General features: G+C 47.9%; 8 protein-coding genes across 8 annotated transcripts; 5 read left to right on the top strand and 3 right to left on the bottom strand.

The window, feature by feature from the left end:
* Nucleotides 1-10: 10 nt before the first annotated feature.
* Nucleotides 11-391, top strand: EV420DRAFT_1648683 (uncharacterized protein; the record flags this gene model as incomplete). The annotated part of the gene is made up of 1 exon (XM_060478205.1): nucleotides 11-391. A coding segment is annotated over one exon (381 nt), but the record flags the coding sequence as incomplete, so codon positions are not given.
* A 760-nt stretch (nucleotides 392-1151) lies between these two features.
* EV420DRAFT_1721599 (uncharacterized protein) lies at nucleotides 1152-9833 on the top strand (the record flags this gene model as incomplete). The annotated part of the gene is made up of 36 exons (XM_060479768.1): nucleotides 1152-1332; nucleotides 1387-1811; nucleotides 1864-2042; nucleotides 2094-2225; nucleotides 2279-2387; nucleotides 2440-2472; nucleotides 2540-2552; nucleotides 2601-2703; nucleotides 2757-2889; nucleotides 2944-2960; nucleotides 3010-3037; nucleotides 3090-3102; nucleotides 3156-3198; nucleotides 3254-3319; nucleotides 3374-3704; nucleotides 3754-3913; nucleotides 3967-3996; nucleotides 4043-4226; nucleotides 4275-4337; nucleotides 4385-4428; nucleotides 4483-4604; nucleotides 4656-4941; nucleotides 5002-5071; nucleotides 5128-5164; nucleotides 5220-5366; nucleotides 5418-5501; nucleotides 5559-6124; nucleotides 6176-6527; nucleotides 6582-7243; nucleotides 7293-7676; nucleotides 7721-7983; nucleotides 8040-8115; nucleotides 8167-8186; nucleotides 8240-8339; nucleotides 8393-9100; nucleotides 9164-9833. 36 exons carry the CDS (start codon nucleotides 1152-1154, stop codon nucleotides 9426-9428), a joined length of 6429 nt encoding a protein of 2142 aa, XP_060325304.1. The 3' UTR covers nucleotides 9429-9833.
* EV420DRAFT_1648681 (retrograde regulation protein 2) lies at nucleotides 9612-11703 on the bottom strand (the record flags this gene model as incomplete). Its single annotated transcript, XM_060478204.1, has 13 exons — nucleotides 9612-9829; nucleotides 9881-9989; nucleotides 10042-10100; nucleotides 10154-10225; nucleotides 10276-10386; nucleotides 10443-10714; nucleotides 10767-11068; nucleotides 11121-11131; nucleotides 11184-11261; nucleotides 11311-11335; nucleotides 11392-11405; nucleotides 11461-11482; nucleotides 11536-11703. 13 exons carry the CDS (start codon nucleotides 11701-11703, stop codon nucleotides 9612-9614), a joined length of 1461 nt encoding a protein of 486 aa, XP_060325303.1.
* A 280-nt stretch (nucleotides 11704-11983) lies between these two features.
* EV420DRAFT_1573594 (general substrate transporter) lies at nucleotides 11984-15387 on the bottom strand. Its single transcript, XM_060474386.1, has 22 exons — nucleotides 14815-15387; nucleotides 14698-14759; nucleotides 14641-14648; nucleotides 14578-14588; nucleotides 14505-14527; nucleotides 14432-14452; nucleotides 14295-14383; nucleotides 14201-14245; nucleotides 14010-14143; nucleotides 13645-13961; nucleotides 13454-13584; nucleotides 13372-13402; nucleotides 13196-13321; nucleotides 13054-13143; nucleotides 12939-12992; nucleotides 12879-12886; nucleotides 12782-12826; nucleotides 12625-12728; nucleotides 12552-12567; nucleotides 12437-12498; nucleotides 12348-12386; nucleotides 11984-12293 (listed from the first exon to the last, which is right to left on the bottom strand). Exons 1-22 carry the CDS (start codon nucleotides 14887-14889, stop codon nucleotides 12102-12104), a joined length of 1683 nt encoding a protein of 560 aa, XP_060325302.1. The 5' UTR covers nucleotides 14890-15387; the 3' UTR covers nucleotides 11984-12101.
* Nucleotides 15388-15493: 106 nt separating this feature from the next.
* Nucleotides 15494-17241, top strand: EV420DRAFT_1721593 (FAD dependent oxidoreductase-domain-containing protein). The gene is made up of 6 exons (XM_060479767.1): nucleotides 15494-15916; nucleotides 15968-16236; nucleotides 16295-16396; nucleotides 16585-16615; nucleotides 16677-16891; nucleotides 16942-17241. Exons 1-6 carry the CDS (start codon nucleotides 15637-15639, stop codon nucleotides 17146-17148), a joined length of 1104 nt encoding a protein of 367 aa, XP_060325301.1. The 5' UTR covers nucleotides 15494-15636; the 3' UTR covers nucleotides 17149-17241.
* A 740-nt stretch (nucleotides 17242-17981) lies between these two features.
* EV420DRAFT_1648677 (uncharacterized protein) lies at nucleotides 17982-19508 on the top strand (the record flags this gene model as incomplete). Its single annotated transcript, XM_060478203.1, has 5 exons — nucleotides 17982-18432; nucleotides 18485-18499; nucleotides 18549-18795; nucleotides 18849-19367; nucleotides 19424-19508. 5 exons carry the CDS (start codon nucleotides 17982-17984, stop codon nucleotides 19506-19508), a joined length of 1317 nt encoding a protein of 438 aa, XP_060325300.1.
* An 883-nt stretch (nucleotides 19509-20391) lies between these two features.
* Nucleotides 20392-22146, top strand: EV420DRAFT_988461 (delta 9-fatty acid desaturase protein). Its single transcript, XM_060484268.1, has 5 exons — nucleotides 20392-21071; nucleotides 21126-21257; nucleotides 21315-21543; nucleotides 21599-21774; nucleotides 21826-22146. The coding sequence occupies exons 1-5, from the start codon at nucleotides 20565-20567 to the stop codon at nucleotides 22021-22023; spliced, it is 1242 nt and encodes a 413-aa protein (XP_060325299.1). The 5' UTR covers nucleotides 20392-20564; the 3' UTR covers nucleotides 22024-22146.
* A 771-nt stretch (nucleotides 22147-22917) lies between these two features.
* Nucleotides 22918-25586, bottom strand: EV420DRAFT_1648674 (stress-activated map kinase interacting protein 1-domain-containing protein; the record flags this gene model as incomplete). The annotated part of the gene is made up of 9 exons (XM_060478202.1): nucleotides 22918-23190; nucleotides 23254-23334; nucleotides 23381-23457; nucleotides 23504-23727; nucleotides 23776-24037; nucleotides 24084-24158; nucleotides 24205-24791; nucleotides 24839-25516; nucleotides 25564-25586. 9 exons carry the CDS (start codon nucleotides 25584-25586, stop codon nucleotides 22918-22920), a joined length of 2280 nt encoding a protein of 759 aa, XP_060325298.1.
* Nucleotides 25587-26423: the final 837 nt, after the last annotated feature.

Genomic DNA, 26423 nt, shown 5'->3' with positions numbered 1-26423 from the left:
GGTCGAAGTACTATCCGACATTCGTGTCACCATAGAGGAGATTTTCCCTCCCCTACCACTCAAACGGAAGGCCGAGGAGCAGGGAGGTCGCGAGAGTTCCCCAGCAGGACCGAGTTCTGGCCAGGTTCTAACCAACGAGGAGTGGGCTATGGCCAACCGCGCTGTATGGGCTGAGGCGTCCGCTTCGCAATGCCGCAGGGATCGTATCGGATATGCCAAGAAGCAGCGTCAAGAGAATCGTTCCAAGCGCGACGAGTGGGGACTCAATACGGGATATTCTCTGCAAGTCGTCGGTCCCCCCAGTCTGTCCCCCGTACCCGACGACGTGCTTCCTCCTTCCAACACGATGGAGATGGACACGCCTGCCACTACCGACGCCGACAAGGTTTAGACGAAGCTTGAAGGGATGCTTTCTTGAAAGCATCGGAGGGCGTATGTAGGAGATTCGTGCCGGCACGTTGTGCCGGTACTCTCGTTCTCTTTATCCCTATCTTATCTTTACCATTACCTACTTACTATTCTACTCTTTTACTTTACTGCGGTGATCCCGCATCTCTATTACTTATCCCGCCTTTCCTTTTACTTTAGCCATGTTCTCTTTATAGATTAGACCCTATCCTACTTGTATATAAGACCTAAAATACTCCTACGTACTCCTTAGAACTACTCGAATAGAGGTCCTTTTCACCTGGTCTTTCCTCCATTCGACTACTCTCTGCTTCGTCTAACTCTCGTGTGCCGTTACTGCCGACTTCCTGTCACAGTACCGTCACAACCCGATTAGGCAATCCTTCGGCAAGTTTCTTAAGTAACGCCGCGTGTTTGCCATAGGAGCTCACCTGCTCTTTCAATTGCTTCGTATACTCAACCCACCAGGTTGCTCCTGAACAGTAGCCGCATTCTCTGGACACCACAAATATCCTCAGACACGTCGTGCTCAACAGCAGTAGGTGGAAAGTGGACATCTTGACTTCGCTTCACTTTACGTGTCTCAAGGTTATCTAGGCGCTGAGATTGCTTCTGTGAGTGATTTTCCTTTTGAAGCTGTCTCTCAATCCAGACTTTGGCTTTCTTTTGCTAGAAACACGTTTTCATGCCTTTATAATCCACAAAGCGCCTCGGCCATCATGCAATCGTCATCCTCTGACACCATGCCTCGCAAGCACGTATATCGTAGCGATCTTTTCAGCCCCGACCAGCTCACCTCAAATGAGCTTCTGGAATACGCATTGGAGGAATTACGGAGTGGCCTTACTGAAGACAATTTCAAGCATGTCTTTCAAGAGCTCATCGATAACGAGAGCCCCCATATTCTTCCTTTGGTCTTGTCGTGTAAGTTGACACCGTCGAACCATCCGATCGCCTATCGGGCTAATATCTTCATAGTCTTGAGCGAGACCACTCCCTTGGTTTTGTGGATGTTGCAATCATTTCCCTCTGATCCAGTGAATTATGACGCCACCATTCATTACAAGATTATATCTCGTCTATCTGCAGAGTTCATGTTATCGGACTCCTATTCTGTGCAAGACAAAGAGCTGTGTGCACGATACTATGAAACAACTCAAGTCACGTCCAATGTGTTGAAATTTCTTGTCTCTTTCCTCCAGGCCATCAATATCCGGTCAGATCAACGTAACAAGAACGGCAAGGTCAGCCAGAAGAAACGTAAGCAGGCCGAACGAGCAGAGAAAGCTGCAGCTTTGGTCGAAAAGGATTTCGATGTCCTGGATGTCGACATGCCTGAAGCGTCGAGCGACGCGTCCATCCTCGTGGACAGTATTCTAACAACTCAGAAGAACGCTCTTAAGGTTGGTGCTGCAATGTCTTCACTCTGCTCCTTGAAAGCTAAAGCACGCTCAGTTCTATTTGGAGATGCTCCGTTGTCCCGAGGTATCTCTGTCTTTCAAGGAACGTTCTATCGTTGCCCCACCACCCGCCGAAGAGGAGAAGACCATTAAGTTATCTGTGACAACAGTCCCCGAGGATCCAGCAGTGGTCGAGCTGCCATCTGCATATCCGAATGTTCGACCAATGAAGTCGTATGTCTTCGTATCCATTCCAGCGACTACATCACACTGATGTTATCCAAGGGCATTATACTTTGATAGCGCCAAAGGTTTTGGTGAATGGACAATCATCATATCCACGAACGCCGATGATTTTTTGCGGAGCACCCACAGAAAAGATGTCTCTACGTTCAAAATTATTGTGAAGAAGATCAAGTACGTACCATATCGTGATTCACCCTAGATCATACTTATTTAGTATACTGCAGGGAGCTCTCACGCGGACACTTTTCCGATGACAATCAAAAGCGTCTGAGTGGAAGCGGGACTGATGTTCCAGTATTCGAAGCTAAGATGACTCGCGATCTCAGGCTTATCGTAGGGCGCCTATTTCTCATCATTGCGAGCGTTGCTAACGTTATGTTTCCAGTATCAAATCGATGTAATTCCATGTGACGAAAGCGTACGTCCGCACTCTGGAGGACAACCTTGTGATTCTAGTTACTGAAATTACTTTGATTCATTGGCAGAGAGAACAACAAGGTAAGTAAATGATCATATCTCTTTGTTGTTTTCTCATGGTTATTGAAGCTGTCAAAATCTTTGGCATCCATACTCACGCCCAAATCGACAACCGTCTGTGGAGTTCTATCAGTAGTCAGCTTCGCAAAAAGGGAAGGGAGTACCGAAAAAGGTATCATTTTTACTCTCGGTAACTTGAATGCTAGCTTAAACGTGGTGGTATAGATGCGCGGTCAGGAAGCGCGCGGATCAAGCCTCGAAGGACACTTTCATTCCAGCGTTCTTCCCTCCACTTCCTGAAGTACTTCCAGTGGAAATTGAAGATATACCAGACCTACGTCCTGACGAAACGGCCCAGGTTGACTTAGCATTTTTCATTCCTCTGAAATCAAATGCTAACTATTCCATTCAGGTTCATTCAAGGCTTGTGTAAGTCTTGTATTAAGGAGCCGAATTCCAGTGGCTGACCCCCCTACAGAGTTGAGAAATACGTCACATTTTCGCAGGTATGTTCTCGTTGCATCCGCGGACCAATAACTTGACCATGAACATATGCAGCCTTTTTTGAATAGTACGTCCCTATGCAATGGCGTCCAAATATCAGACCTGATTCATTCTGGGTAGCCATCCTAGCAGATGTAGATGCAACTTTTCCTCATATGGTTTCGTGCGCCACCACCTTTGAATGACACTGTTCGTTCGCTGACACTATGTATTCGCAGCACTCAAGAGAAACGGATTATAGAGCACCCAAATTCCTGCTATGTTATAGGTCGCAGCGGCACAGGGTATGTGCGAGGAGTTTTCCGGTTCCATTTACTTGCTTACACCTATCTGATTAGGAAAACCACTACCATGTTGTTCAAGATGTTGCTCATTGAGCGAACATTTCAACTCATGGAGTCGGATTTGCCCCGTCCTCGTCAAGTCTTTGTCACTAAGTCCAGAATGCTTGCAAAGAAAGTGCAAGAATATTTTTCGAAGCTGGCCGGTTCCTTAGCAATGGCGTCAAGAACATTTGCTGAGCTCATGCGCTTACCAAAAGCAGCACAGGATCAAGAAGATTTGGGACTAGTTGATGTTGACGACATCGTAGATTGGCGAAGCGATCTTCCTGCCAAGTTCAGCGAACTCGAGGAGAAACATTTTCCGCTGTTTATAACATTCGATGGCGTAAGCGTCCGTTTTCTCTATCTGTGCTTCTCGTTTATCAGAATCACAGCTTTGCGACATGTTAGAAGCCGATATGAGCACCAAAATGTTGGCCCCCACGAGTCCTACTGACAGAAAACGCGCTAAGACTCATAGGGGTGTTATTACGTTCGAGTCCTTCTTTGAGTTTTACTGGTCGCATTTTCCCGAGCATTTGGTGAAAGGATTAGGTAGCTGCTATTTGTTTTGGTATTATGTTGGCACTGAAAGGGCATTCTTATAGATCCTGCCTTGGTATTCAGCGAGATCATAGGTATGACATTCACCCTATCTAGCGTTTGGTCTGACCCGTTGTTCAGGTGTTATCAAAGGCTCAGAAGAGACGTTGAGCGAAGGGAAGCGATATCTTAGCAGGACTACTTACCTTGATCTCAGCAAACGCCAACAATCCACATTTGCTGACCGGAGAGACGAAGTGTACGAAATTTTTGAGTCGTACATGCACAAAAAGAAGTTGCGAGGAGAGTATGATACTGGCGATCGGTGAGCGAATTCGGTTGAGGCGCTATGAGCGGAAAGTAACTCGCCTAGAACCCACAATATCTTGAAGTATTTCGCGGAGAAAGGTATTCCCGGACAAGGTATCGACCATTTGTGAGTTGTCCGCCCATACTCCCCATCCGTTATCAATCTTGTTGCAGATACGTCGACGAAGTGCAGGATAATATGCTCATTGACACGATGGGTAATCATCCTTTATATTGCTTTCCCGCGGTCATCTTACCGATTTGTCGTTTAGTCTTGAGGGCACTATGTAGCAACGCGGATGGTCTCTTCTGGGCAGGTGATACGGCCCAAACCATTTCCGTAGGAAGCTCTTTCCGTTTCAATGGTTTAAAGGCATTTCAATGGAATATTGAGGTAAGATTTAATCGGAATGATTCTCATTCGTGAGTCCAACCAGACGAATAGGATCAGTACCGGAAGAAGCGCGGACCCGCAGCTGCATGCAAGCAGCCGCCTGAAATGTTTCAACTCGCCGTCAATTATAGGTCCCACGCAGGCATCGTTGATTGCGCCCATTCTGTCATTGACCTTATCACGACTTTCTGGGAGGATTCCATTGATCGTCTTTCTCCAGAGATGGGCATTGTAGACGGCTTTAAACCTGTCTTTTTCGACACTGAAGATCGTACGCAATTGGAACAGTTCATTTTTGGAAATGTCGGTGATCACATCGAGTTCGGAGCTCAGCAATGTTGGTCTTCCATTATTAACATTGAAAGTGGGCTGTACTAATTGTGAATTTCTTTCGCAGGTATCATTGTTAGGAATGAAGCGGCGAGAGAGAGGCTCCAGCAGCAAGTGGGCGAAGTTGGTCTTGTGCTGTCCGTTTTTCTCCTGGTTGTGATGTCATTAAGACTCTGATTTCAAAATTCTATAGAACCATATACGAAAGCAAAGGACTCGAATTCAATGACGTAGGTCTATCAGGTTACAAGATGATTTGCTCACAGTCGTGTCGCATCTTTTCAGGTCCTTCTTTATGATTTCTTTGCCGATTCAATTGCCGGTCCTTCATCCTGGCGAGTTGTGCTGAACGCCATCGATGAAAGCAAGCAAGACCCTAGGAATCCACCTCCGCGATTTGACGGTGTTCGTCATGCAAGTATTTGTAATGAGGTAGGAATAAATCACACTATCACTTAAACTGGAGCAATGACCCTTGTTCAGTTAAAATCCCTGTATGTTGCAATCACCCGAGCTCGTGAAAATATCTGGATTGCAGATGGTTCTGAAACGGGAGAACCCATGAGGGTAGGTTCAAGTTGGCATTATCCTATCCAAACCGCATTCTGATCCCATACAATCGAGATCTTTTGGACGAGCAAAGATTTGATCCATAACTATACTCCGGGATCCGATGCTCCTCGCCTTGCGTCTTCATCAACGCCCGAAGAATGGGCTGCAAAAGGACGCGAGCTTTTCTATCGAAAGCAGTTCTCGCATGCTAAGCATTGCTATATCAGGGCAAATCTTCCTGTTTTGGCATCCATCGCAGGTGCCTATGATTTGCGGGCGAAGGCTCGTAAAATCAGTGGCACGTCGAGATCAAAGGTGCTCGAACGGTACGCTTGTTTTGCAGAAGCAGCCGTCTCGTTCTCGGAATGTGCCAAGGTCACCTCGAGCTCAAAGGATTCCTTAACCTATTTCAGGATTAGTGGGGAATGCTTCGAACAAGCTGACCAGAAGTATCGAGCTGCCCAGATGTTTTTCCAGGCACAGGAGTACACCCATGCTGCAGAGCTGTATAGAGATCTCGGAAAGTTTGACGAGGCAGTGGCAATTGTGAAGGCTCACGAAGGCGAGATGTCATCGAAAGTGGTCGAAAATGTCATCAAACTCGCCAGACTAACGTACTTCTCCAACCGCCAAATGAAGTAAGCTTTTTCTTGAGGCGTCCAGGAGGTCATTCTAAAAATTTCCGATAGAAAGGCACACCAGTTATTTGACTCCCTCGAAGAAGAATTGGAGTATCTGGAAGAAAGAGACCTTGATATTGCTCTTGCGGAATTGCTAGAATCAATGGGTCGACTCAGCGAGGCTGCTGAACTTCATTATTCTGAAGGTCGCAGGGAAGAAGCCATCGAACTCTTTCTTCGTGAAGCAGAAAATGAAAGTGCTTTGCGCCGGGCTCAAGAATGCATCCTTGAAGAACTTTGGCATAGAGTATCCTTTGGCGTGGACTCTCGTGCTATATGCTCAGATCCCGTTGTGTCGCGGCTGATGCGGTTTGCTTCGCGGTTTGATGCGGCTTTGATGAGGAAAATTGAAGCAGCTGAAGTACGTTTCAATCGTGTGTCCTGTTCACCACAACTGACAGAAATGTATATTCAGCTATTCATGTTCACTGCGATCATAAAAGATCAGACATCTCGACTGCGTGAGCTGGCATTGGAATTTCACGAGATGGGCCATAATTCCGCGGCTTTGTTATGCCTCGATCAATACTTCTCGCGGGCCTTTCGAATTCAGAGTATGGTCCTCGCTGACGCCGTTGAAGAACTCAACATGTTCCATTTTTATGTGAACCTGCTCTCCGCTGCCGCATACCGAACAGACCCATGCGAAGATGCCATGACTGCCGCTCTGTTCGGTTTCCGGCGGATAGCGGAAAATGAATATCTCGTGCCCCAGAATACGTGGTTACACACGGCAGCCCTTGAACTTCAACTCAGGAGCGCGACCAGTGATCTTGACCTCACCCTGTCGGTACCAGAACTGCGTAGCATATTTCAGCGTGTTCTGAGAGGTCGCCTCAAACAGAGGACTGACGCTGAGAACAGCGAATGCGCGAGAAGCAAAGCATTTCTGCCTTGCCTAGTTTTTGCTGTATCTGGGTTTTGTAGACGGCCAGACTGCCCGGAAGCTCATGTATCACCTTCTGAGATAGATGCTGGCTACTATAATATGCGCATCCGCTTGCACCTGCAACAAATATTGATTTTGCAGTCACTTAGGGAGAATGCTCATCAGGAGGTGGAAGGCAAAGGTACCAAGTAGGTCGTCATATAGTTCCCCGACTCTGCTTGCTTATTTTCGGTATAGATTTTGGCTCAACCGTCTTTATGAAGCTCTTTATCCGCCCCATCATGTGTTCGGTTCTATCTCGGACCTTGCTCTTTCTACAATTCCCGAAGCTACCAAAGCATTGAACGTTGTCAAAGATTGGGTGCGAACACTTGTGTACGGACGGGCATTTTTGCCCTATACGACTTTCCTCACAGACGTGATGCGGGCAACCACATTGGCATTCATGTTTGACCGGAGTCAAGCCGTTTATCTCAGAAATGCGGCATATTTCAGTATACGCACTCCACCTGCGTACATTCGTCGAGGTGGTTCACCCATACTACCGGAGCTTCTGGGTGCGATGTCTGGGACTTACACGTGGTCTCTTGCTGCCGGTTTTGCATTCGTCGAGCAAGTTCTGTTCTCGATTCATTTGTGTTTATGTTTTGATTTCTTTTTCCCAGGCATGTTATTATGCGACAATTACCGATTAACATAGGTGTTCTATGTGACCTGGTGGACTTTCTTTGCAGCTCTGTTATCCTGTGTGGTCGTCGCCCTGGAATGACGGTGCTGCATGACGTAACAGTTCCTCGCAGTTGGCTCCTGCGTTTTATCAAGCATGATTTGCCGTACTTGAATCCAAAGATACAGATAAACACTTTTCACTTGCTTTTATCGCGTATGTGGGATCTTTTAGAACAGTTGTACGACGGCAATGGCTCGGGTAGGTCCTCAGCTTGAATTTTCTTCCTCTTGCTCATAAGTCCTACGATGCCCCAGAATATCTTTTGTACGGAACTACCAGAAATCTTTCTAATGTGCCAGCGGTAATTCGTGATGTTTATATGGTCAGAATGTAAGTTGAATATTGTATCCGTCATTATGTGTTGTGCTGATCGTAGCCTAGAATCAAGGCCATTGGGCTACGTTAGTATTTTTTTTCTTGTTTGTAGAATATCCTGACTCATTCTTCTGTTCAGTTGGCTACAATATTCGTAGCGACCTTTTCAGGAGTAAAGTCCGGAAGTTGTTACTGTCGATGCGCCGTGAAGGACGATTGCTACCTTCTTTTTATAGTCGGTGCGTGTAGTAACAGTTGCACACTCGCGTGAAATCTCATGAGGCTTTTGCAGATATGTTGATGCAATAAGCTACTCGTGGGACGAATTCGCAAAGGTTCTCCGCCGTTCGCTGCAATATGACACCACGGATGAGATGATTCAGCTTTTTCATAAGAGCAGGGCTCCGGTGAACCTGAATGCCTTGCTAGGAGTGCGTCAGGTTGTCTACGACGATTTAGCGAATATTCAAGTACTGCTTGACCCCAGTGTCTCGACAGCGATCAGTCAAACCTCTGAACCGCATGTCGAGGTTTCCATGCAGATGGAAGATGATCAAGCCGAAGAGATAGAGCATCTTCCACGGGTTGAGGCTGCTCGCGAAGAAGGAGAAGACTCTGTTGACGCAGTTGATAATACCGTTGATGTCATTCCGATACAAGACATGACACGACCAGAGCCTTCAGAGCAAGAAATAGACGCCGCAATCCAGATACAAAGAGCGTATAGGCGCGTTCTTTCTCGCCGACGAGGCGTTGCCAAGAGCGGAATAGCCGGCCTTCACGCGCAAATATACGCGTCATGCGCCAAAGAAGTAACTCGGCTTGGTGATAACTCGGGGTTGTACCTTCGCTTGTTTCTGGGTCCGCTGCCGCACATCTTGGTTTGTCTCGAGACTGTTCGTATCGATTCATTGAATTACAAGAAGAAGACGAAAGAGAGGCTCAAAGAGTGTAGCCCAGATGAAATGGATGCGCTTGATGATCTCTTAACGCAGACCAAGTACGTGTTACTACTTGCCCGTTTACTCTTAACAGCAATTGATACATTTTTGATCTCTCATAGTAAGGCGAGCAAGGCGTCAATCAAATTACAGAAGGATCTTGGCCCAAGTTCTATGTTTCACGAGCGTTGCGACGACAAGCAGCTCAGAAAACTAGTGGAAGAGGCTAGCAAATTGGTTTCTTCTCTCCCATTCGGCACTTCATCGGAATTATCGGATGATTTGTATCTTGCTGTCAAAGGGATCGTAACTGAACGTTCGCTTCCAGGTGCTGGTAAAAAGCCCGTGAAGCCGACACTCAACATTGAGGACGATTACTGTTACTGATCTTGTCCTAATAGCTCAATACATCTACCGTCTGTAATATATAAACTCCCTTTGATCATTCACGCACTGTCGCTGAAACATTGGAAAACACATCTAAACATGTCGTGTAGGCAGTTCATCTGCTACGGTTGACCCCAATCCGCCGCTGTCCTTTCCCAACTCACTGCCCAGCTCATCAGACAATCAGCGCGTCTCTGTAGTCGCTTTGAATTGCTTAGCAAAGGCGATACGCTTGGGCAACATATATCTTATGTCAATCCACCGCAATGTGAGCGTCATGACGATGACGAGGATCCAGAGTCCAAGAGACACCTGCCAGCCATACTTGTAATGAGGAGCTTGAGAGGCTGGCCATACGAGAACTTGAGACCAAGCGGAGATAGCGTAGTAGACAGCGACAGCTGCAAAGTGTCAGTTCCATGATAATCAGCAGAAACAGGTCGCTAGCTTACCCACACCAACTACAAGTGTCCTTTGCTCGGGATCCTGGGGGATCAGATCCGATACCCAAGCGAATATCAAGGGAGCAGTACCGAGCGCGACGAATGATATGAAGTACGACTGTAGAAGTCACCAAGACGAGATCGTAGGAAGAGCAACAGATGTCACGTACGAAATATTTGGCACTATCAGGTACATTCCAGATCGTCATGATGATGCATGGAATAAGGCCTATGAAGAATAACAATCAGGGCTCAAAAGTGAGTTTAAATCTTGAGACAAACCAATAAGGCCTTGAAGAATGATAAGCCAATGCCTGGTTTTGAGCCAGTCAGATAATAGTGCCCAAATCCAGACTAACCGCTGAATATGAGTAACAAGATGGTCAGACCTATTGAAGGCGTACCAAATGCTACTTGTATAGCCTGACCACCGATTGGTATAGCGTTAATTTCCGACACGCCCCAGCGACTCGTTCCATCAGGATTTTTGAGCGACTTCAGCCAGAGATTAAAGTCTGGAATAACGATAACCACCAACATTTCCAGTCGTCAAAGAGGCATGGAAACTTACAAACGTAACCATAGCTAGCCAGCACTGTGGCGACATAGAGGATGGTAATAAAATATATGACCCAATTGGTAGCTGAGCGTTTGATGCTAGCCCAAGTCACCTCCTTCGGTTCGGCTCGGTTATGCCTCTCCAATCGTTCCATAGCCATCGCGGCGTGACCTTTGTTGAACCAGAACGCCCTCGGATTAGGTTTGTTGGGCAAATCGGGAAGAAGGAAAAAGCCGAAAAACGCAAAGACGACGGTCATAATCCCGTTGATGATAAACAGCCATCTGTAAAGAAGAAAATTAGCACGATGTGAGGAAAGGAAATGAGAAAAAATACCGCCACCCCGCTATTCCATAGTGTCCATCCAAAGTGCTCTGTACAGCGGTCTGAAGAGCATTGGCCATCATGCTGCCTATCGCCTGACAAGAGTGGTAGAATCCCATACGCTTCGCGAGCTCTGTGGGCGTATACCAATGCATAAAGAGCGTCATCATACCGGGCCACGCACTGCTCTCGCATAGTCCCAAAAAAGTCCGAACGGCATAAATCTGCTTTGGACTGTGACAGGCAGCAATGCTCCCGGTCAAGATACCCCAGGCGATTTCAAGACCCGGAAGCCAAAAGGAAGGTCGGACGTACTGCAACGCATGTATCAATATTAATCATTAATTAACACACAGAGGCGCAAACAATAGCACTTACTGTCATGATAATTTGTGAAGGGACGAGCTACAGAGCAAAACCTGTCAATACCTGTTCCACGGATGTGGGAAGAACCACTCGCCATTATGCAGTATCCGACGTTGAAGTAGGTCGTAAAGTAATTCAATTCTGGGAAATTTTAGAATAAATTTATAAAAGGTGAATTTAGAAGCATCACCATTTCCGACTAGGTTCAGGTCTTCCTACAGGGGAGAAGCTCACACGATGAATTTGCCGATAGAGGCGATTGTTCACGCACTTTCATCCCAGATACTGATCAACAAGAAACCGAATGAGGGAGCGTTACGGAACGAAAATGAGAACATACCATACGCAGTATTGATGTTTTGCTAACCAATGCTACTTATGAGGCAAACGGTTTCGAGTACATCTGGCAACGTACCTGGTCCAGATACTTGATGATCTGAGATACGCATCCGAAAAACAACAAGAAACAGTCCAATCGGAGGACCAAACTCTTCTCGATCAAAGAGCGAACATGACATGGGACTGCATGTTCCTCATCTGTGTCTTGAGATACAGCTTCGGGATTGGAGAAGGTGCCGGGCATACTAAGGACGACGTGGTGCACGGAGCTAAGAGCCACGCTAATGCAGGGATCCCGCAAGAATCGTTCCCTTTTCTACCTGCTGGAGAGCTAGCGCTATCAACTGGGCCGCCGGCGATAAGTAGAAGGACAACATGGTCATGATTCTTGATAGCGGAAGAGAAGGTGCTCGCAGGGTCGATTTCAATAAGAACGCAGAACACGGACCGATCCTCCGCCGGCAAGCAATAAACCGATAAGAACTTGAGAAGGCAGGCAAATATAAATTCACTCCAAATTGCACCTTCAATCATACTCAATGAAGCAATGTCAGGCACGTATTTTGATGAATAGTGTATCATGTATATCAATTCTCAATAGTACAACGTGAAACGGAGCGTCACCGTAATCTTATATGTCGTCTACTCCCCAACCTTCTCTTCATGAGACACCTTCCCATTTTCCTCATCATGTTTCTCATCTAAAGTTCCAGTGATCAAGCCAAGGCGTCTATGGATATCTTCAAGACGGCGAAGATCCTCTGTGGCCAAATTGGTTGTGTTCCCAAACAATTCTTCCATTTCTTCCAAACTTACTCCCTTTGTCTCTGGGACCTATGTTGACGCTGTTAGTGGTACGAGTTCTTACAGGAAAGAAGTATGACGTACCAGGAACAGAATGAAGCAGCCTCCTAGGAACGAGAAAATCTGCATTGTAATTCAGCAGCGTCGTCTCACCATAAAGATTTTAGACGTACTCCAAAGAAAACAAAAGTCCCATATCCTATGTGCTGCAACATCGACGGCGTAACTTGACCGACTGAGATTTTATGAGCATCCTAGAGCGAAAAACAAATTATCGTTCTCTCATACCTATGAAGTTGTTCATCTAGGAAACAGGTATTCATCAGAAAATTATGGCAATAAACGAGAAAATCGATTATACCCAATTCGAGGAGGCAGCAATGGACAGGCCTTTGCCTCGAACACTCAGAGGGAATATCTCTGAAACGATAATCCAGCCACAAGGACCCCAGCTATAACCAAAGGCTATCATCCTCATTGAGTGAAAAACAAGGAGTGATGGTCACCACAGAACATACCCATGGCGAAAATCCAAACGAAGACACAAGCCACCCATCCGGCAGCTGAAACGGTAATGAAGCTTTGTACTTAAGGGTATTACTCAGATACACCCACCTACATGGCTAAACAAGAAACGTGTCAGCCTTGGTTAGTCATCTATTAAATTCTCCGCACCTCGGCCAGGTATCGTGGAACCTACTCGTCAAAATAGCGACGACGAAATGACATCTAGAGAATAGTATGGTGTTTATCATCCAACGTACTCCGCGCGATACATTAACAAACTCACGTGGCCATGAGAAAGGCCCCGGAGACAAGTACTGGCTTCCGTCCAAGCTGATCAATGAACAAGACTGCTGGAATTGTCGCCAAAAACATCCTATCAGTGCCGAAGTTAGCAAGAATGAAACGATCACAGCTACGTGTCTTACGCGATGCCAACCACACCTGTTGCGAGAAGAGATATAGTGTTCCCTGTTAGACCTAGAGATTCGAAGATGCTAGGCGCATAATATAAAACAGCGTTGACGCCGGTCCATTGTTGAAAAAACATCGTTCTAGAATAGTGTCAGGGCGTGAAAGGATCGATGATCGCTGGTAGCCTCACAGTGAGCCGACAGCGACACGCCAAAGTAAATCTTGTGATGGCTTAGGGTTAAATTTCGGACGTGAAAAGGAGATGAACCCACTCCGATCAAGGATCAAGCTTAGATAACTGTGTAGGCCCAGCTTAAATTGGGATGCAAATGACGGATCTTGATATTGAGGAAACTGGGTTTCAGAGATTTCTTTCTCGAACAAGTATTGCGCTTTAATTTCGCTATGGTAAACCAAATTCTTTCAGTGCTAGTCGGTAACAATATAATAGCAGTGCACTTACAGGAACTCGATACGCACGAGGTCATCGTCCTTGGGAAGCGACCGAAGATTGCTGAGCACCGTAAGGGCCTCATCATCTCGTTCTTGGTTGACCAGCCATCTAGGTGAGAATGGCATGAAGAGGATCCCACATCCGAGTATGATCGCAGGTGCTAGTTGAAGCGCCAGTGGAATTCGCCAGGCGGCCTCACTTTGTCCTGCACCAGTGCCGCCAATATAATTTGTTCCATAATCGATCCAGAAGGAGATCATGATCCCGAATGTAATAGCTAGCTGCTGGAGTGCCACCAAGCTCCCCCGTACCTCTGGAGGTGCGAGCTATATTGTCCGTCAGCCTTTAGTAACACAGTTTGAAGCAAGACTGACCTCTGCATTATAGAGCGGGACTGCCATACTGGTAGAACCAACGCCAAGACCAGTCACAAATCTACCACCGTAGATAGAGGAGGGTTTCATGGCTGCAGTCTGGACGATAACCCCTACACAAAAGACGACAACGGCTAAAAAATCAGGATTTTAAACATTGACGATTCCCTGAAGCGGAAGGAAATACCCACCCAAAAATATGGTGTACTTGCGGGATAGCTTGTCAGCGAGATAACCTAAGAAAGTACATATTTTGGTTCTTTTCAAAGAGCAGTTTTCACCGACCTGTCATTAGAACGCCAACCCAAGCTCCCAACTCCAGTATAGCGACCAGCCATCCTTTCTGCTTCGTGTCAGAGACAGCAGTACCCATCCTAGAACAAAATCAGATACATATATCATCGAAGGGTCAATTAACACACCGCTGATCGAATGTGGACATTCTGGATGTCGTTCAGTCGAACTTCATTAATTTCAATGAGAAGCAGAACCTACCCAAGTACTCCGGAAAAGACACCCTGAGAAAGAACGTCAGCTCAGGCCCTCACCGTACAGTATTACTTAGCACTTGATTATATCCTGAGGTTTAAATCTGGGTCAGCTAGATATTATTGACTCGCGGTTTACGAACCATAGAGCCTATTGGGAGAGGTTAATGACGACAACAATGAGGAGAATAATTTCTTACAGTCCTCCTAGAGAGGCAAAGACTGCGATCAAAAACACTTTACGATTGTGCACAAGCCCTGCCTGCACATTCACGACTACTATAAGCCCGGCGATCAAGAAGGAGACACACACGCACCCATCCGGAAGCTCCCGCGAGAGCCTTGCGACGACGTGCGGACAACGGAAAATCTCCAGTAGAACCTCCAGCCATGTCTGAGAAGATCAAGAACAGAAGGGCACCAAGAATTAGGCGTCTGCCTCTTTTTGTGGTTTCCCAGCGGGTAGGCGGTCCGGAAGAGGGTCACCTGAGGATTTATATGTTGCAAATGTTACTGTTAGTTGGCCCAGAACTGCCCAATGGGTAATGCGACCCGCAAGGGCCTGATCCCGGCTCAGCGTGGAGCGAAGGGCCAAACACTGTTTGAAGAGCAGGTTGCGGGGATAACAATCAAGGGACGGGTGAGGGACAGTGATAGCTGCGCATCGTGCCAAAAATATAGATGATACATTGTATCAGCGCTAGTGCCCGTATACATTCTCAATCATGATGTGTTCAAGAATGAAAGGGTGCTCGTTCATGAGGTATTTTTGACGCTAAAGTCCGGCCGGAGACCGGTGAGTGCGGGATATACAGTAATAGAAAACTGTATTCAGCATGCGGGACCTGTAGAATATTTGTTCCTGAAGTCGAGATGGTGATGGATTGAAAGCAAACAGGGAATTAGTGAATTTGCAATAACGTAACGCGGATCGGATCGGCAATTTGCCGGCAGAGATAAGAGGACAGCAAAGATAAGATTCTCCACTTTCACTTCAAAGGTTATCATGACTCTCTTCTTTGGTTCTCAAATACTACCACTTGTGCCATTTTGTTGGATATTCACTAACGCTATTGCTCCCTTTTTATCGTTGTCGCAGGGCCCTCAATAATTCGCTATTTCCTTCATTTCTCAGCAGAATGTCCCAAGATCCTTCACAGAATCCGCCTTTTCCCTTTGAAAGACCTTGCTTGTCAATTTGGCAGAGGACGACTCGCCATAACCCTTTGCTTCATGAAGGTGCTTCCTCTCCAATACCATCTACAGCCGATGCAGTTGTTATAGGTTCCGGCATGGCGGGAGCCGTGACTGCGTACGAATTGTTGTCGGCGCCGAATGGACCCAAAAATATCGTAATGCTCGAAGCCAGAGAGGCCTGTTCCGGCGCCACAGGTAGAAATGCGGGACACTGTCGTCCAGGTATGCTTCCGAAGCTATTTTGTTCACATGGACCCTCATCGATTTTCAAAGATGCTTTCCGTGGATTCGCCGCATTTTCTAAAATCCACGGCCCCGAGCAAGCAATAAAGATTATCGAGCACGAGAAGCTCGTTCTTCAACTCGTCAAACGGTTTATTGACACCCACAAGATTGAATGCGATTTTGATTACTGCAAGACCTTTGATGTTATCATGGGAGAGGATTTCTTTCGATATGTCACCAGCAGTTTTGAATCCTTCAAGCAATTTGGTGGCGACACGGCTGGCGTAACGTGGTTGGAACAAGATGAAGCGCGAAAGGTCTTGCCCTCTGCCACGAGTTATTGCGGGCGAGGTAACTGACAAGCTGCATCAACAGGCAACTCGTGTTCCTGAGGCCCTTGGCGCATTTGAGTGGAATGCCGCAAGTCTTCACCCGGCAAAGCTTTGTCTTGCGGTCCTTGCCATAGGTCGCGATCTGGTTTATCCCTTTTTACGCATACGCCTGCAACGGCGATCGAACGTTCCGGCGACAAGAATTGGGTTGTAAGTACTGCTCGTGGTTCTATTACGACACCCATCGTCGTTCATGCTACCAACGCCTTTGCCGATACCCTCTTTCCCCAATTAAGACCCTCATAACGCCTATTGCGTGCTCAAGCTCACAAGATAATCCCAACCCCTTCGTTTTCATCGACGAGTATGCTTACACTACCTATTCACTGCGATTCGCTTTACATCACTTCTATTCGCTTATACAGCGCAAGTCGGATGGAACGCTAGTCTTGGGCACCAGTCGGGTATTCCTGGCCTCAGCGAAGCCACACGTGCTGAACTTGCTTGCAAAAATGACCGGGTATTTAATGAGGAAATTCAAGAAGATGCGGTTCGATCATTCAAGAAGATATTTCCTGATTTCGGAGAGGAGGCTCTGGGAGAGGGACTGGAGTATGGTTGGACAGGTATACTCGGCATGGTGAGTAAGTCGATTGATTGAGACTTCGAGCTTACGCGTTCTTCTTCAAGACTAAAGATTCGGTGCCGTTTGTCGGAGCAGTTCCTGGTTGTCCAGGTCAGTATGTCCTAGCCGGGTTCAATGGTCATGGAATGGCGCGTATTTTTGGTTGTGCACCTGGTCTAGCACAGATGGTTCTCGGGGGAAACTGGGAAGATACAGGGATGCCGGAATGCTTCCAGATCACCGAAGAGCGGATGGCAAAACTAAGACAGTGAAGGTAAGTAGAATAAGATTAGATGATTGCATGTCAGCGGTCCCAACATTGTATCCGACTATTCTAAGTGACAACTTGAAGTCAACAAGTATGAAAGACGGATGAACGTAAACGATTAGCGTGCATCGTCAGATTTCGACACTGTCCAGGGAGGTAGTTTACTTAAGCAATACTCTGCACGCCCCCATCGTTAACTGGATGGTAACTATCCACCGACAACATTCCACCGGACCATTCCGCTGTTTATAGAAGAGAGAGACGAGCAGCTGTTACCCGAAGCGGCACGGCGATGTTCGCAAAACTTTCCCAACTTTCGTAGGAGCTTTGGTCAGTGGTCACAGGCAGAGGCGAAGGGCCAGAGGACAGAAATGTTGTAAGCGGCTCATAGAAATTGAAGGATGTGGTCATTATCTCCTCACATCATCACCGTGGCATTGATTTATAGGCATCACGAAAATGGCTAAGTTGAAGTTTGGTTCAAGTCCGAGTTGCATGGCGACGTGATCCTGTTTGAATTTCGAGTGATAAAAGGAAACAAGGAAGGAAGCTGATAGAGCAAAGGAGAACGAATGATCTGAGATGTTCGTACAACGCATGAACTAGCAAGTATACCGAGTAGTTGGAGCTATAAAGACGTGGGTGCGAAACAGAAATTATTCCCACGCCTCCTGTCCTTCTCCACAATGGACAACTCCAGGCTGGTGACCGTCACTTTTGAATTGCCTAGAACACAGCATGCTCTTTCCAAGCCTGAGGAGTGGAATGTGTCTTGGGAGCGTCTCTGTAGTTCAGGTCTCCTAGCCCCCCCCATTCTGCCTCGAGTTGGCTCTTAAAATGGAGCCATGCGAAACTGGTATCAAGGCGTTTGAATATTCCAGACTTCTCCAAAACACTCTCGGTCTTCGTTTTGATATTGGTGTAGAGGCTGTTGACCTGCTGCTCTACCATGATCTTGAATCCAAGTGGCTTGCTGCTACGCGTGCTACCCGCAGGCAACATGCTCTTGTTGGTTTATCCGAGGCAGGGGCTATAGCCAGAAACCTCAACGAAGCCAGGAGGTTTACGGGAGATATTCTTACTCTTGAAAATCTCAGTAAAGAAGGTCATACCCTTATCGACTTGCTCAAAGCTATCATTCCCGACGATATTTCCGTCCTTCCTAAGACACCATGCCATTTCCCAAATGCCGCCTGGGATTCACTCCGTGAAGAGCGCCAGAAAAATGGGACCGAGTTTGAAAAGTTATGGCTTGCTGAGGCACATATGCTCCGGTCAAAACTCATCTGTGCGCTTTACCTTCGCATTTCTGTTTATCGCTGATGCTACCTTCCACTCAGATCACGTCGTGCAGTGTACGTACTTGTCGTTCCTTGGACGGCCGCGTCCAAAAGATCACTGTAGTGAGAAATCTCGGCCATTCTCCGCATGCCCAGATGGATTCGGTCGAAAAGGAGCTAAAGAAGAAGCTTTACGGTGGGAAAGCGGCCAAGGAGATGTGGAAAGACGACAAAGCTGCTTGGAAAGATCGAACCAGCCGGCGCGCGAACTCATGCACCAATTGCCTCAAAAAAGAGGAAGAGGGCCAAAAGTTTCCTCACTGTTCCAAGTGTTGGACTGCGTTGAAGCGAGATGTCCCTTACTGTTCGAGGTGCGTCTCTGGTGCTCGTCCTTTCTGCTTGAACTTCTTGAAACCCTTTTCAGAGAATGCCAGACTGCGGACTATAAGAGCAGACACAAAGCGATTTGTGGTAAAGAAATGGGCCTCGAAGACGCCGTGGAAACGGCGTTGAAAGCACGCGGTCCACCCAAGCCAACAGTTACCCAGATAGGACCCGCTGTCGAAGGCTTTAAACGCTCTCCAGCTCTTTTGCATCATATTTTCAAGCTAAACCGGGACCCGAAAACCGATCTATACATTCGGATCAAGGAGGGAACAGACAGCGAGGACTGTTTCATGCGAATGGACACTCCTTTTCCTCCCATACAGAACCTTATTCGTGCTGCTCGTGATAAGGCTATGATAACTGGCGATCGCCAGAGCGCGGCGCTCGTGTGCCATTTCACCGTATGGTTCTTGCTTGCCAAAGGGCTTGATAAAGAGCGTGGATGGGATTTCAAAGCTATGATTGATGAAATGACGAAAGAGTACGAGTTTCCAGACTTGAAAAAGGCGATGCTGGAGTTGCAGGTGAGGCAGTTCCGAGATCCTTTCATGCGTCCGTGAGTATTTGGTCTTCTTAGTGCTGGGACTGTGGAGCTGAAAGGTTGTTTTGTAGGCCGCTAGTGCGGAGCCTGGCGCCGGCTGATTGGATAGGTTATGTGCGCATCAGTCCTGTGGACATGACCCGAAGGATTGAGTGACGAGGTGGCGTTGAAGTGATTGTACAGTTTTCTTGGAAGCAATAGCCATGCAGATTTTGGCAGTGTATTTCTAACACCAGCAGATATACCATTATGCAAAACATAACGTGGAGAACACCAACGAGAAGATCAAGGTCAAGCACCGTCCTCCTTTCCCTTTAATTGGGATGGCGGCATTAATGTATGGTATGGTGCTGCGAGGGTGGTACGCATCCCAGACGCACGAAAGGATGCTTGATTATCTCGGCGCCACCAGCAGCACGATAGCCTTCGCGTGCACAAAAGGCCTCATTGCCAAGTAACCAAGTCACCTGTGGCGTCTTCTATCTTCCTTCATGCACAGGAGCTGAAAGACGCGCTTATAGGGACTTCTATTGCCCTGGTGACTGCTCGACGATTGCTCCCCAGTCCATCTTCCCTGAGAAAGTTGGGGTGTTATTCATTTTCGGTTCCGATGTCGGAAAAAGGGCTTGAACTGGCGCCTGGGTGTAGAAGAGGGAGGGGGAATTCAAGCACAAGACAAACTCGCAAAACACTTCGTATCTTTCCAATGAAGACAGAATTGAAACTCTGGGTCCGCCTACTCTTTCGTAGAACGTTAGCTCCGGCACCGCGGTCCGACGTGATGTCAATCCTGTATCAAACCGGAGTGGATTTTGGTGGACTCTGTGCTTTCCCTGCCTTTAGATCCGTTTTGAAAGATGGATGAATGGGTGTTCGTCCCGCGACGGGGCGCTTCCCATTGAACGGCAGACCGTCAAGAGCCCAGAACTCCAATTTGACCTCAAAAAACGATGGAGCCAATGGTACACAATCCACAACACACGTCCCCAAAAATGGATTCACTCGACCCCAAGAATTTGGCACTCTCCCACTGACGACGACCACCATGTCTGACGTCCCTACGAAGAAGGATGTACCCATCGACCTCAACATCCCCGACAATTACGTCCAGCACACTCTGACGACGACCAAACCGCTGCCTCCCATCACTCTTTCCAATATTCTCAATGAAATCAACTGGCTTTCTTTCATCATCCTTACCTCGACCCAATAATGGGAGTTATCGGTGCTTATTATACCAGGCTCAGATGGGAGACCGCTGTCTGGGCTGTGGTGTATTATTTCATCACTGGTCTTGGTATCACGGCAGGGTACCATCGTCTCTGGGCGCATAGGTCGTATAATGCTTCAAAGCCGCTCCAGTATATGCTCGCCATGGCGGGAGCTGGTTCCCTGGAGGGATCGATCAAGTGGTGGTCTCGAGGTCACCGCGCGCACCACCGGTATACAGACACCGATCTCGATCCATACAATGCTCACCGGGGCTTTTTTTACTCGCATGTTGGCTGGATGCTCGTTAAGCCTAGGCGGAAGCCCGGTGTCGCGGATGTCAGTGATCTGAGCAAGAGCAGTGTTGTGAGGTGGCAGCACAGGCATTACTTGCCGCTCATCTTGACTATGGGTTTTGCCGTTCCCTCTGTGATCGCGTGGTTGGGATGGGGTGACGCGAAGGGTGGGTTCGTATATGCTGGTGTTTTGCGACTAGTCTTCGTGCATCACGTCAGTTTTCAAGCGCCCATTGTTTTCGGCATGAAGCTGACGTATTTTTCTTAGTCGACTTTCTGCGTCAATTCCCTCGCTCATTGGCTTGGAGAGACCCCCTTTGATGACAAGCATACACCAAAGGACCATATAGTCACAGCATTCGCTACCATCGGTGAGGGATATCACAACTTCCACCACCAGGTACGCGTCATTCTGTGTTTGTCATATACACTCGGCATCTGACACGCGGGCTCGCAGTTCCCGATGGACTACAGGAACGCGATCAAATGGTACCAGTACGATCCCACGAAATGGTTCATTTGGTCGATGCAGAAGATTGGACTTGCGAGTCATTTGAAAGTTTTCCCTGAGAATGAAGTTCGCAAGGGTCAACTGACGATGCAGCTCAAGCGTCTTCGGGAGACTCAGGAATCGCTTGCCTGGCCTTCAAATAGTGATGACTTACCTGTTGTTTCATTCGACAGTTGTACGTGTCTTTTTCCCACCCCGCCCTGCCAAGATCATTAATTTTTTCGTTACAGTCCAAACGCAGTCGCAAAAGCGTCCACTCATTCTCATTTCGGGTTTCATTCACGATGTTTCGACGTTCGTGGATGAGCACCCTGGTGGTGCGCATCTCCTTGTCAAGTTCATCGGCAAGGACGCGACTACGGCTTTCTTCGGTGGTGTGTACGACCACTCGAATGCTGCTCATAATGTATGTTACGTCCCTGTTTTGACTGTCTTCAGCTTACTCATACCTCATCAGCTTCTCGCCATGAAGCGCGTCGGCGTACTCCACGGCGGACATCCTCACATTCTGGATATCACCAAGCGAATTCCACCCAGCCAACGCCTCAAGATTGCGCGGTATAATGAATTGAGCTCGAACTATGCCAGTAGCACGGCGTGGAGTGACGGCGATGAGGAGGAACAGGAGGGTACGGTGAAGAAGCTCCGCAAGTAGGTTGTCGTTAGTAAAACCCTTTGACTCCATACGGTACTATATTCTCAGCGCCGAAATTAGACGAAATTGTTCTCTCATATAAAACGTGACGTTTGTTGCAGATGTGTGGATTGTTCATAAGGGAGAGTGTACGAGCAATTGATTCATGACTGACCGCAGTCGTAATCCTGAGATGTTCGACTGCTTAGCCGTCATTGATTCATTGTACCTCTGTCTTTAGAGACGGCGAGCTCAGACATTACTACAAGAGGTGTAAAAGTCCTGTGCTTCAGGGGAGAGTTGGGAAGGACGTTATTTAGAAAGACAGACAAGGAAGTTTCTAAGTAGAAAGTAGACTGAACAAATAGTGCAAGAGTCTAACAAGGAATGCGGACAACACTATTCTCCAGCTGGCCATCCCCTGCTTCATATCGGACACATACCACTGCTCAGAAGAATGGCAATATGCGAGACTGCGCGACGTAGGAGGATCATATCGACAACGAAACGAGAGGTTACGCGTTACGATTGGGACTTTGAGTTTGATCCTCAAGTCATGAAGGAGAAGGTGAGTAAAAAGTCTGTATGAGAACCCGAACTGCGAGGCGGCGCTTTAATGTCGAGTCACCTACAAGATAACGACAATTGAGTTGTCGGTAATGATACTGAGGACTGGATATAATGTCATAGCGTCCTGTGTGTACACACGATAAAGAGCCCGAACCTAAATCAAGCTCAAGGTAATATCATAACGATAGGCAGTAGTAGTTGAATCATCTTTGTCACCTAAAGTTGAGAACAGAAGTCCTGCTACCTGCCTCAACCCAAAAAAGTGGTAGACTGCGTTTAAGATAATGAAGCAGATGGTCGCACCGGTCCCGTATCACGATCTCGCACAATAATATAATCCCACCACTACCCCGCCCCGCCATGTCGACTCCTCCTACTCCTATTGACCGTCCCACTCCTCTCCAACGCCGCCCTCATACCCCTAATAGTCTGCACAATCTCCCCCGCTGCTTTCGGACTCTCCGCCTCGAAATCATACCTCTTATTCCCCGTAAGTACCAGCTTGAAGATGTTCGAGCTCTTGGTGCTCTGTTGGCAGTCGACGATACTCTTGATGTGGTACGAGTACGTTTTGCCATTGTCGAAGACGGCTTTGGCTTTGTTTGTGGAGGGCATGATCTAGAGGGGGGGAGGGGTGAGTGGGGGAAAGGGGGAAAGGGGAGAAGGGAGGAGGGGGCGTACGTGAATATAGACTCCGTCGATTGCGAGGGTCTTTTCCTGTTTGGCGACGAGCATAGGCATCTTGCGGGATATCGTGTATTTCTAGAGGGGAGTTAGCATAGGGCATTATGGACACGAAGAATCTAACCTTGTAAGCAGCAGTGTAATCCAATGCAGAGCTGAGTTTGACTTCTGGCGTATCGGAAATACGTTTGAATATTGATGCTGAAGATGGCGTCAGAAATGAAAGTAATGATAATGGCGGACTAACCGTTCGGGTCAGTCGTCCGCCCAGCACCCTTGAGAACGTCTCCGCCAAGCCTGCTCTTCTTGATGATCACGAGCTCCCGCTTGCCTTGCAGACTGGCCACGGTACGGTCCAGCGGGATGAGGATGCTCATATCCGCGAGCAGCAGTGCGTACTCTTTCGGGTTGTCAAGCTTACGCTTACGACAGACCATCTCGAGGGCCTCCTGCATGTACATCTCGGCAGAACTGGAATCGGGGTCAGAAAAGAACGAGGTTGTGAAAAAATGAACATACACAGGGATAGTAGTGGATATGTGCCCTGCATCGGCTGCGTCTGCTACTCTGATTCTCAAGAACATCTGCGGCCCACTGGATGATAAACCTAGACTGGTTGAGAGCGGTAGGGAGCCGAGGTTGGAGCCAAATACGGGAGCGCCGGTAGTGGCTGCTGGGGGCAACGATCCTGGGTTCTGATTCTGATTCTGGGGTTTCTTGGCGACGGCTGTTCGAGAGGGTCGTCGTTGAATCTTGCTTTGGAGTATACGGTTCTGGGCGACTAGGGAGATGGTGAGAAGGGATAGAGAGAAAGAAGAAAGTCTAACCTTGGGCAGGGTTGGCTTCCAAGACGGCGTAGGCATCTGCGTTGAATTTGACGATTTTTCCCATTCGATCCGGGGCTGGGAGACTATGAGTATGATTGAATAAGGCGAAAAAGAGACATACGTGGAAAGTCATCGTCCACTTCACCGTCATCCTCAGCTATTCTGAGTATCCACCCGATGGCACTGAGTTGAGTGTTCCATTTCTCGTCTTCCTCAGTGAGACCTTCATCGAGCTTGGGTTTCCATCCTTCTTCCCAATACGTCCATAGTGCAAACCCAATGACTTCTTCGACTGAGGCATCCTTCCTGACACTGAGCTCCATAGCCTTGTTTCTGGGCCCTTGTGCATGGGGAAAGTAGACTTGGACGTACGATGACGCATTCTCGCCGCGTCCACTGATCAACGAGTAGAGCTCGCTGAACGGATTAGTGGTCGTACCCGCTGATTTGAGCATCGCAGAAAGAGCAGACACGGCTGGAGGCTTGGGAGGTACGATGCGTTTCCGTGTAAAGGACATTTCTGTAGTGGGATTACGCTGTGGTCTGTGAGGACGAGACTCTGCACGTGGGCGATTAGGCGAGAGCTTTCCTGAGGCGGGCGTGAGTCGGGGGCGGGAGCGTCGGGAATTTGAAAGGGAGAGCATAGAGTTCATGTCAGAGGCGCTGTCAAAGTTTCCTGGTGTACGTGTTGTCGTTGCCGCAAATTCACTGTAAATAGTTTAGTATATAATCACACAAAGACAGCATATACGCACGGGTCAAAGTCGTCGTCGTCCATGCTATCATTTGCACCATAAGAAGTCGATGATGAGGACGAAGATGAGACAGCGTTGTCTTCGTCACTCGAAGAATCGTCAAAGCTGAGCGTCGGGGGCGGACCAGGGGGCGGGGCTGCGTCGGGACCTCTCCTCGCTGCCATCCTCAGTCGTCGTCGTCGTTCCATCTCAGCAGCACCTTTGAATCGTGGAACAAACTGGGGAGCCTCTACCACTGGTGGTGCCTCCTGCACCTTGATCTCTGGCGTCCCTTCTGCTACCTCCTCGACCTCTGCTTCTTCATTGACCGGTGCACTCGTTCCCACAAAGTTCTTCACTACATCCGGCTCCGTTGTCGATGATAGCAACGTCGACGCTCGTTTGCTCACAGACGCTCGTTTCCCACTCACACGCAATCCCAGCCCGCCTGTACGTCCACCCATGATCGTCTGAGTATACTTCAACCCTTTGGCGCCTGCGCCTGGTTGTTGTTCTTCGTCGTCGGAGATTTGAGGGCTAGACGGCATAGCGAGTTCGGGCCATCGGTCAACGTCAGCAAGAGAGGCGGCGAGGATGTAAGGATTTGAAGTGTAGGACGAGTCGAGAGAGATGAGACGGCGGCCATAAGGATCCTCGACGTCGCGTAGGTAGTTGAGTCTGAGACTGTGTATGAGATAGCTGCGAAATAATCAGAGCACGGCTGTAATTCAAGGTCGTGAACGTACTCGGTATCACTAATTAGCGACATGCCAGTGATGGTGACAGTCGAGTACAAGTGCCAGTCAGCAACGTGACTGACCATCAATACTCGATCAATACGCCACGATCATCATTTGCTTTTGTTTTGCTCAAGTTCTGTTAAGTTATCTGTCTTTTCCAAATCTTTTCTGCGCTTGTTGGTCGAATGAACTGGTACTCCAACGCCTCAATGGATTGCTTCGATTTTCGCCAATGTCAATCCGGCCTTTGAGATCGTCGTCGTGTAACAGCGCTACTCCTCGCTACTTTTAGACAAGGCTCTCGTTTTACTTGCACTTTCAGATGATTATTAACTTCTGCTACTTTTACGGTTCTACTAGGGGCAACCACATCTCGAACTTGAGCAATCGAGATGTCTTTTTGATCTTTGGAGATCTGAGCTTGAGTCGAGCTCAAACTCGGAGTCCGTCTGGCCAATCCTATCTTGATTCTTGAATAGCTGGCATATGCACTGCGGGGCTGTTATAATGAACCGTGGCTATTTCTTTGCCTAGTAGCCTTTGAATTTCAACGGATACTTCCCCTTTATCTTGGATCCATGCCGCTCCTTAAAAGAATACCAACCTCAGTAAAAATGCTTGAGGACTCGGATCAATTACTTATTATCGACAACGAGACAGGCGGGACTTTCACCCCTTCAAAAATGGGGGTGAAGGGTGAGTAAAGAGTTCGTATGGGAACCTAAACAGCGACGAACTCTTGACCTGAGCAAAGCGCCGTGTGAAACCGGGAGCTCGACTATGGCCTGCCGCGCTCCGGAGTATCGAGTCACTCAGAAGGTACCGACAATTAAGTCCCAGTGATAATGTTTGGAGCTACGTATAAA

The sequence above is a fragment of the Desarmillaria tabescens genome (genome assembly GCF_030435595.1).
Source record: "Desarmillaria tabescens strain CCBAS 213 chromosome Unknown EV420scaffold_52, whole genome shotgun sequence".
Classification (NCBI taxonomy): domain Eukaryota; kingdom Fungi; phylum Basidiomycota; class Agaricomycetes; order Agaricales; family Physalacriaceae; genus Desarmillaria; species Desarmillaria tabescens.
Note: the sequence above shows the minus strand (reverse complement) of the source record. Positions and strands in the feature narration are given on the sequence as shown.

Coding starts and splice junctions, on each gene's coding strand:
- EV420DRAFT_1573594 (XM_060474386.1), bottom strand. CDS start 14,889: ATGGCTGGAGGTTCTACTGGAGATTTTCCGTTGTCCGCACGTCGTCGC. Junction 14,760..14,814: donor TCGCGGGAGCTTCCGGATGG/GTGCGTGTGTGT, acceptor GTGAATGTGCAG/GCAGGGCTTGTGCACAATCG. Junction 12,729..12,781: donor CGTTTGGATTTTCGCCATGG/GTATGTTCTGTG, acceptor TGAGGATGATAG/CCTTTGGTTATAGCTGGGGT.
- EV420DRAFT_1721593 (XM_060479767.1), top strand. CDS start 15,637: ATGTCCCAAGATCCTTCACAGAATCCGCCTTTTCCCTTTGAAAGACCT. Junction 15,917..15,967: donor TGCGGGACACTGTCGTCCAG/GTATGCTTCCGA, acceptor CGATTTTCAAAG/ATGCTTTCCGTGGATTCGCC. Junction 16,397..16,584: donor TTGCCATAGGTCGCGATCTG/GTTTATCCCTTT, acceptor CAAGCTCACAAG/ATAATCCCAACCCCTTCGTT.
- EV420DRAFT_988461 (XM_060484268.1), top strand. CDS start 20,565: ATGGGAGTTATCGGTGCTTATTATACCAGGCTCAGATGGGAGACCGCT. Junction 21,072..21,125: donor GACTAGTCTTCGTGCATCAC/GTCAGTTTTCAA, acceptor TATTTTTCTTAG/TCGACTTTCTGCGTCAATTC. Junction 21,544..21,598: donor TGTTGTTTCATTCGACAGTT/GTACGTGTCTTT, acceptor TTTTCGTTACAG/TCCAAACGCAGTCGCAAAAG.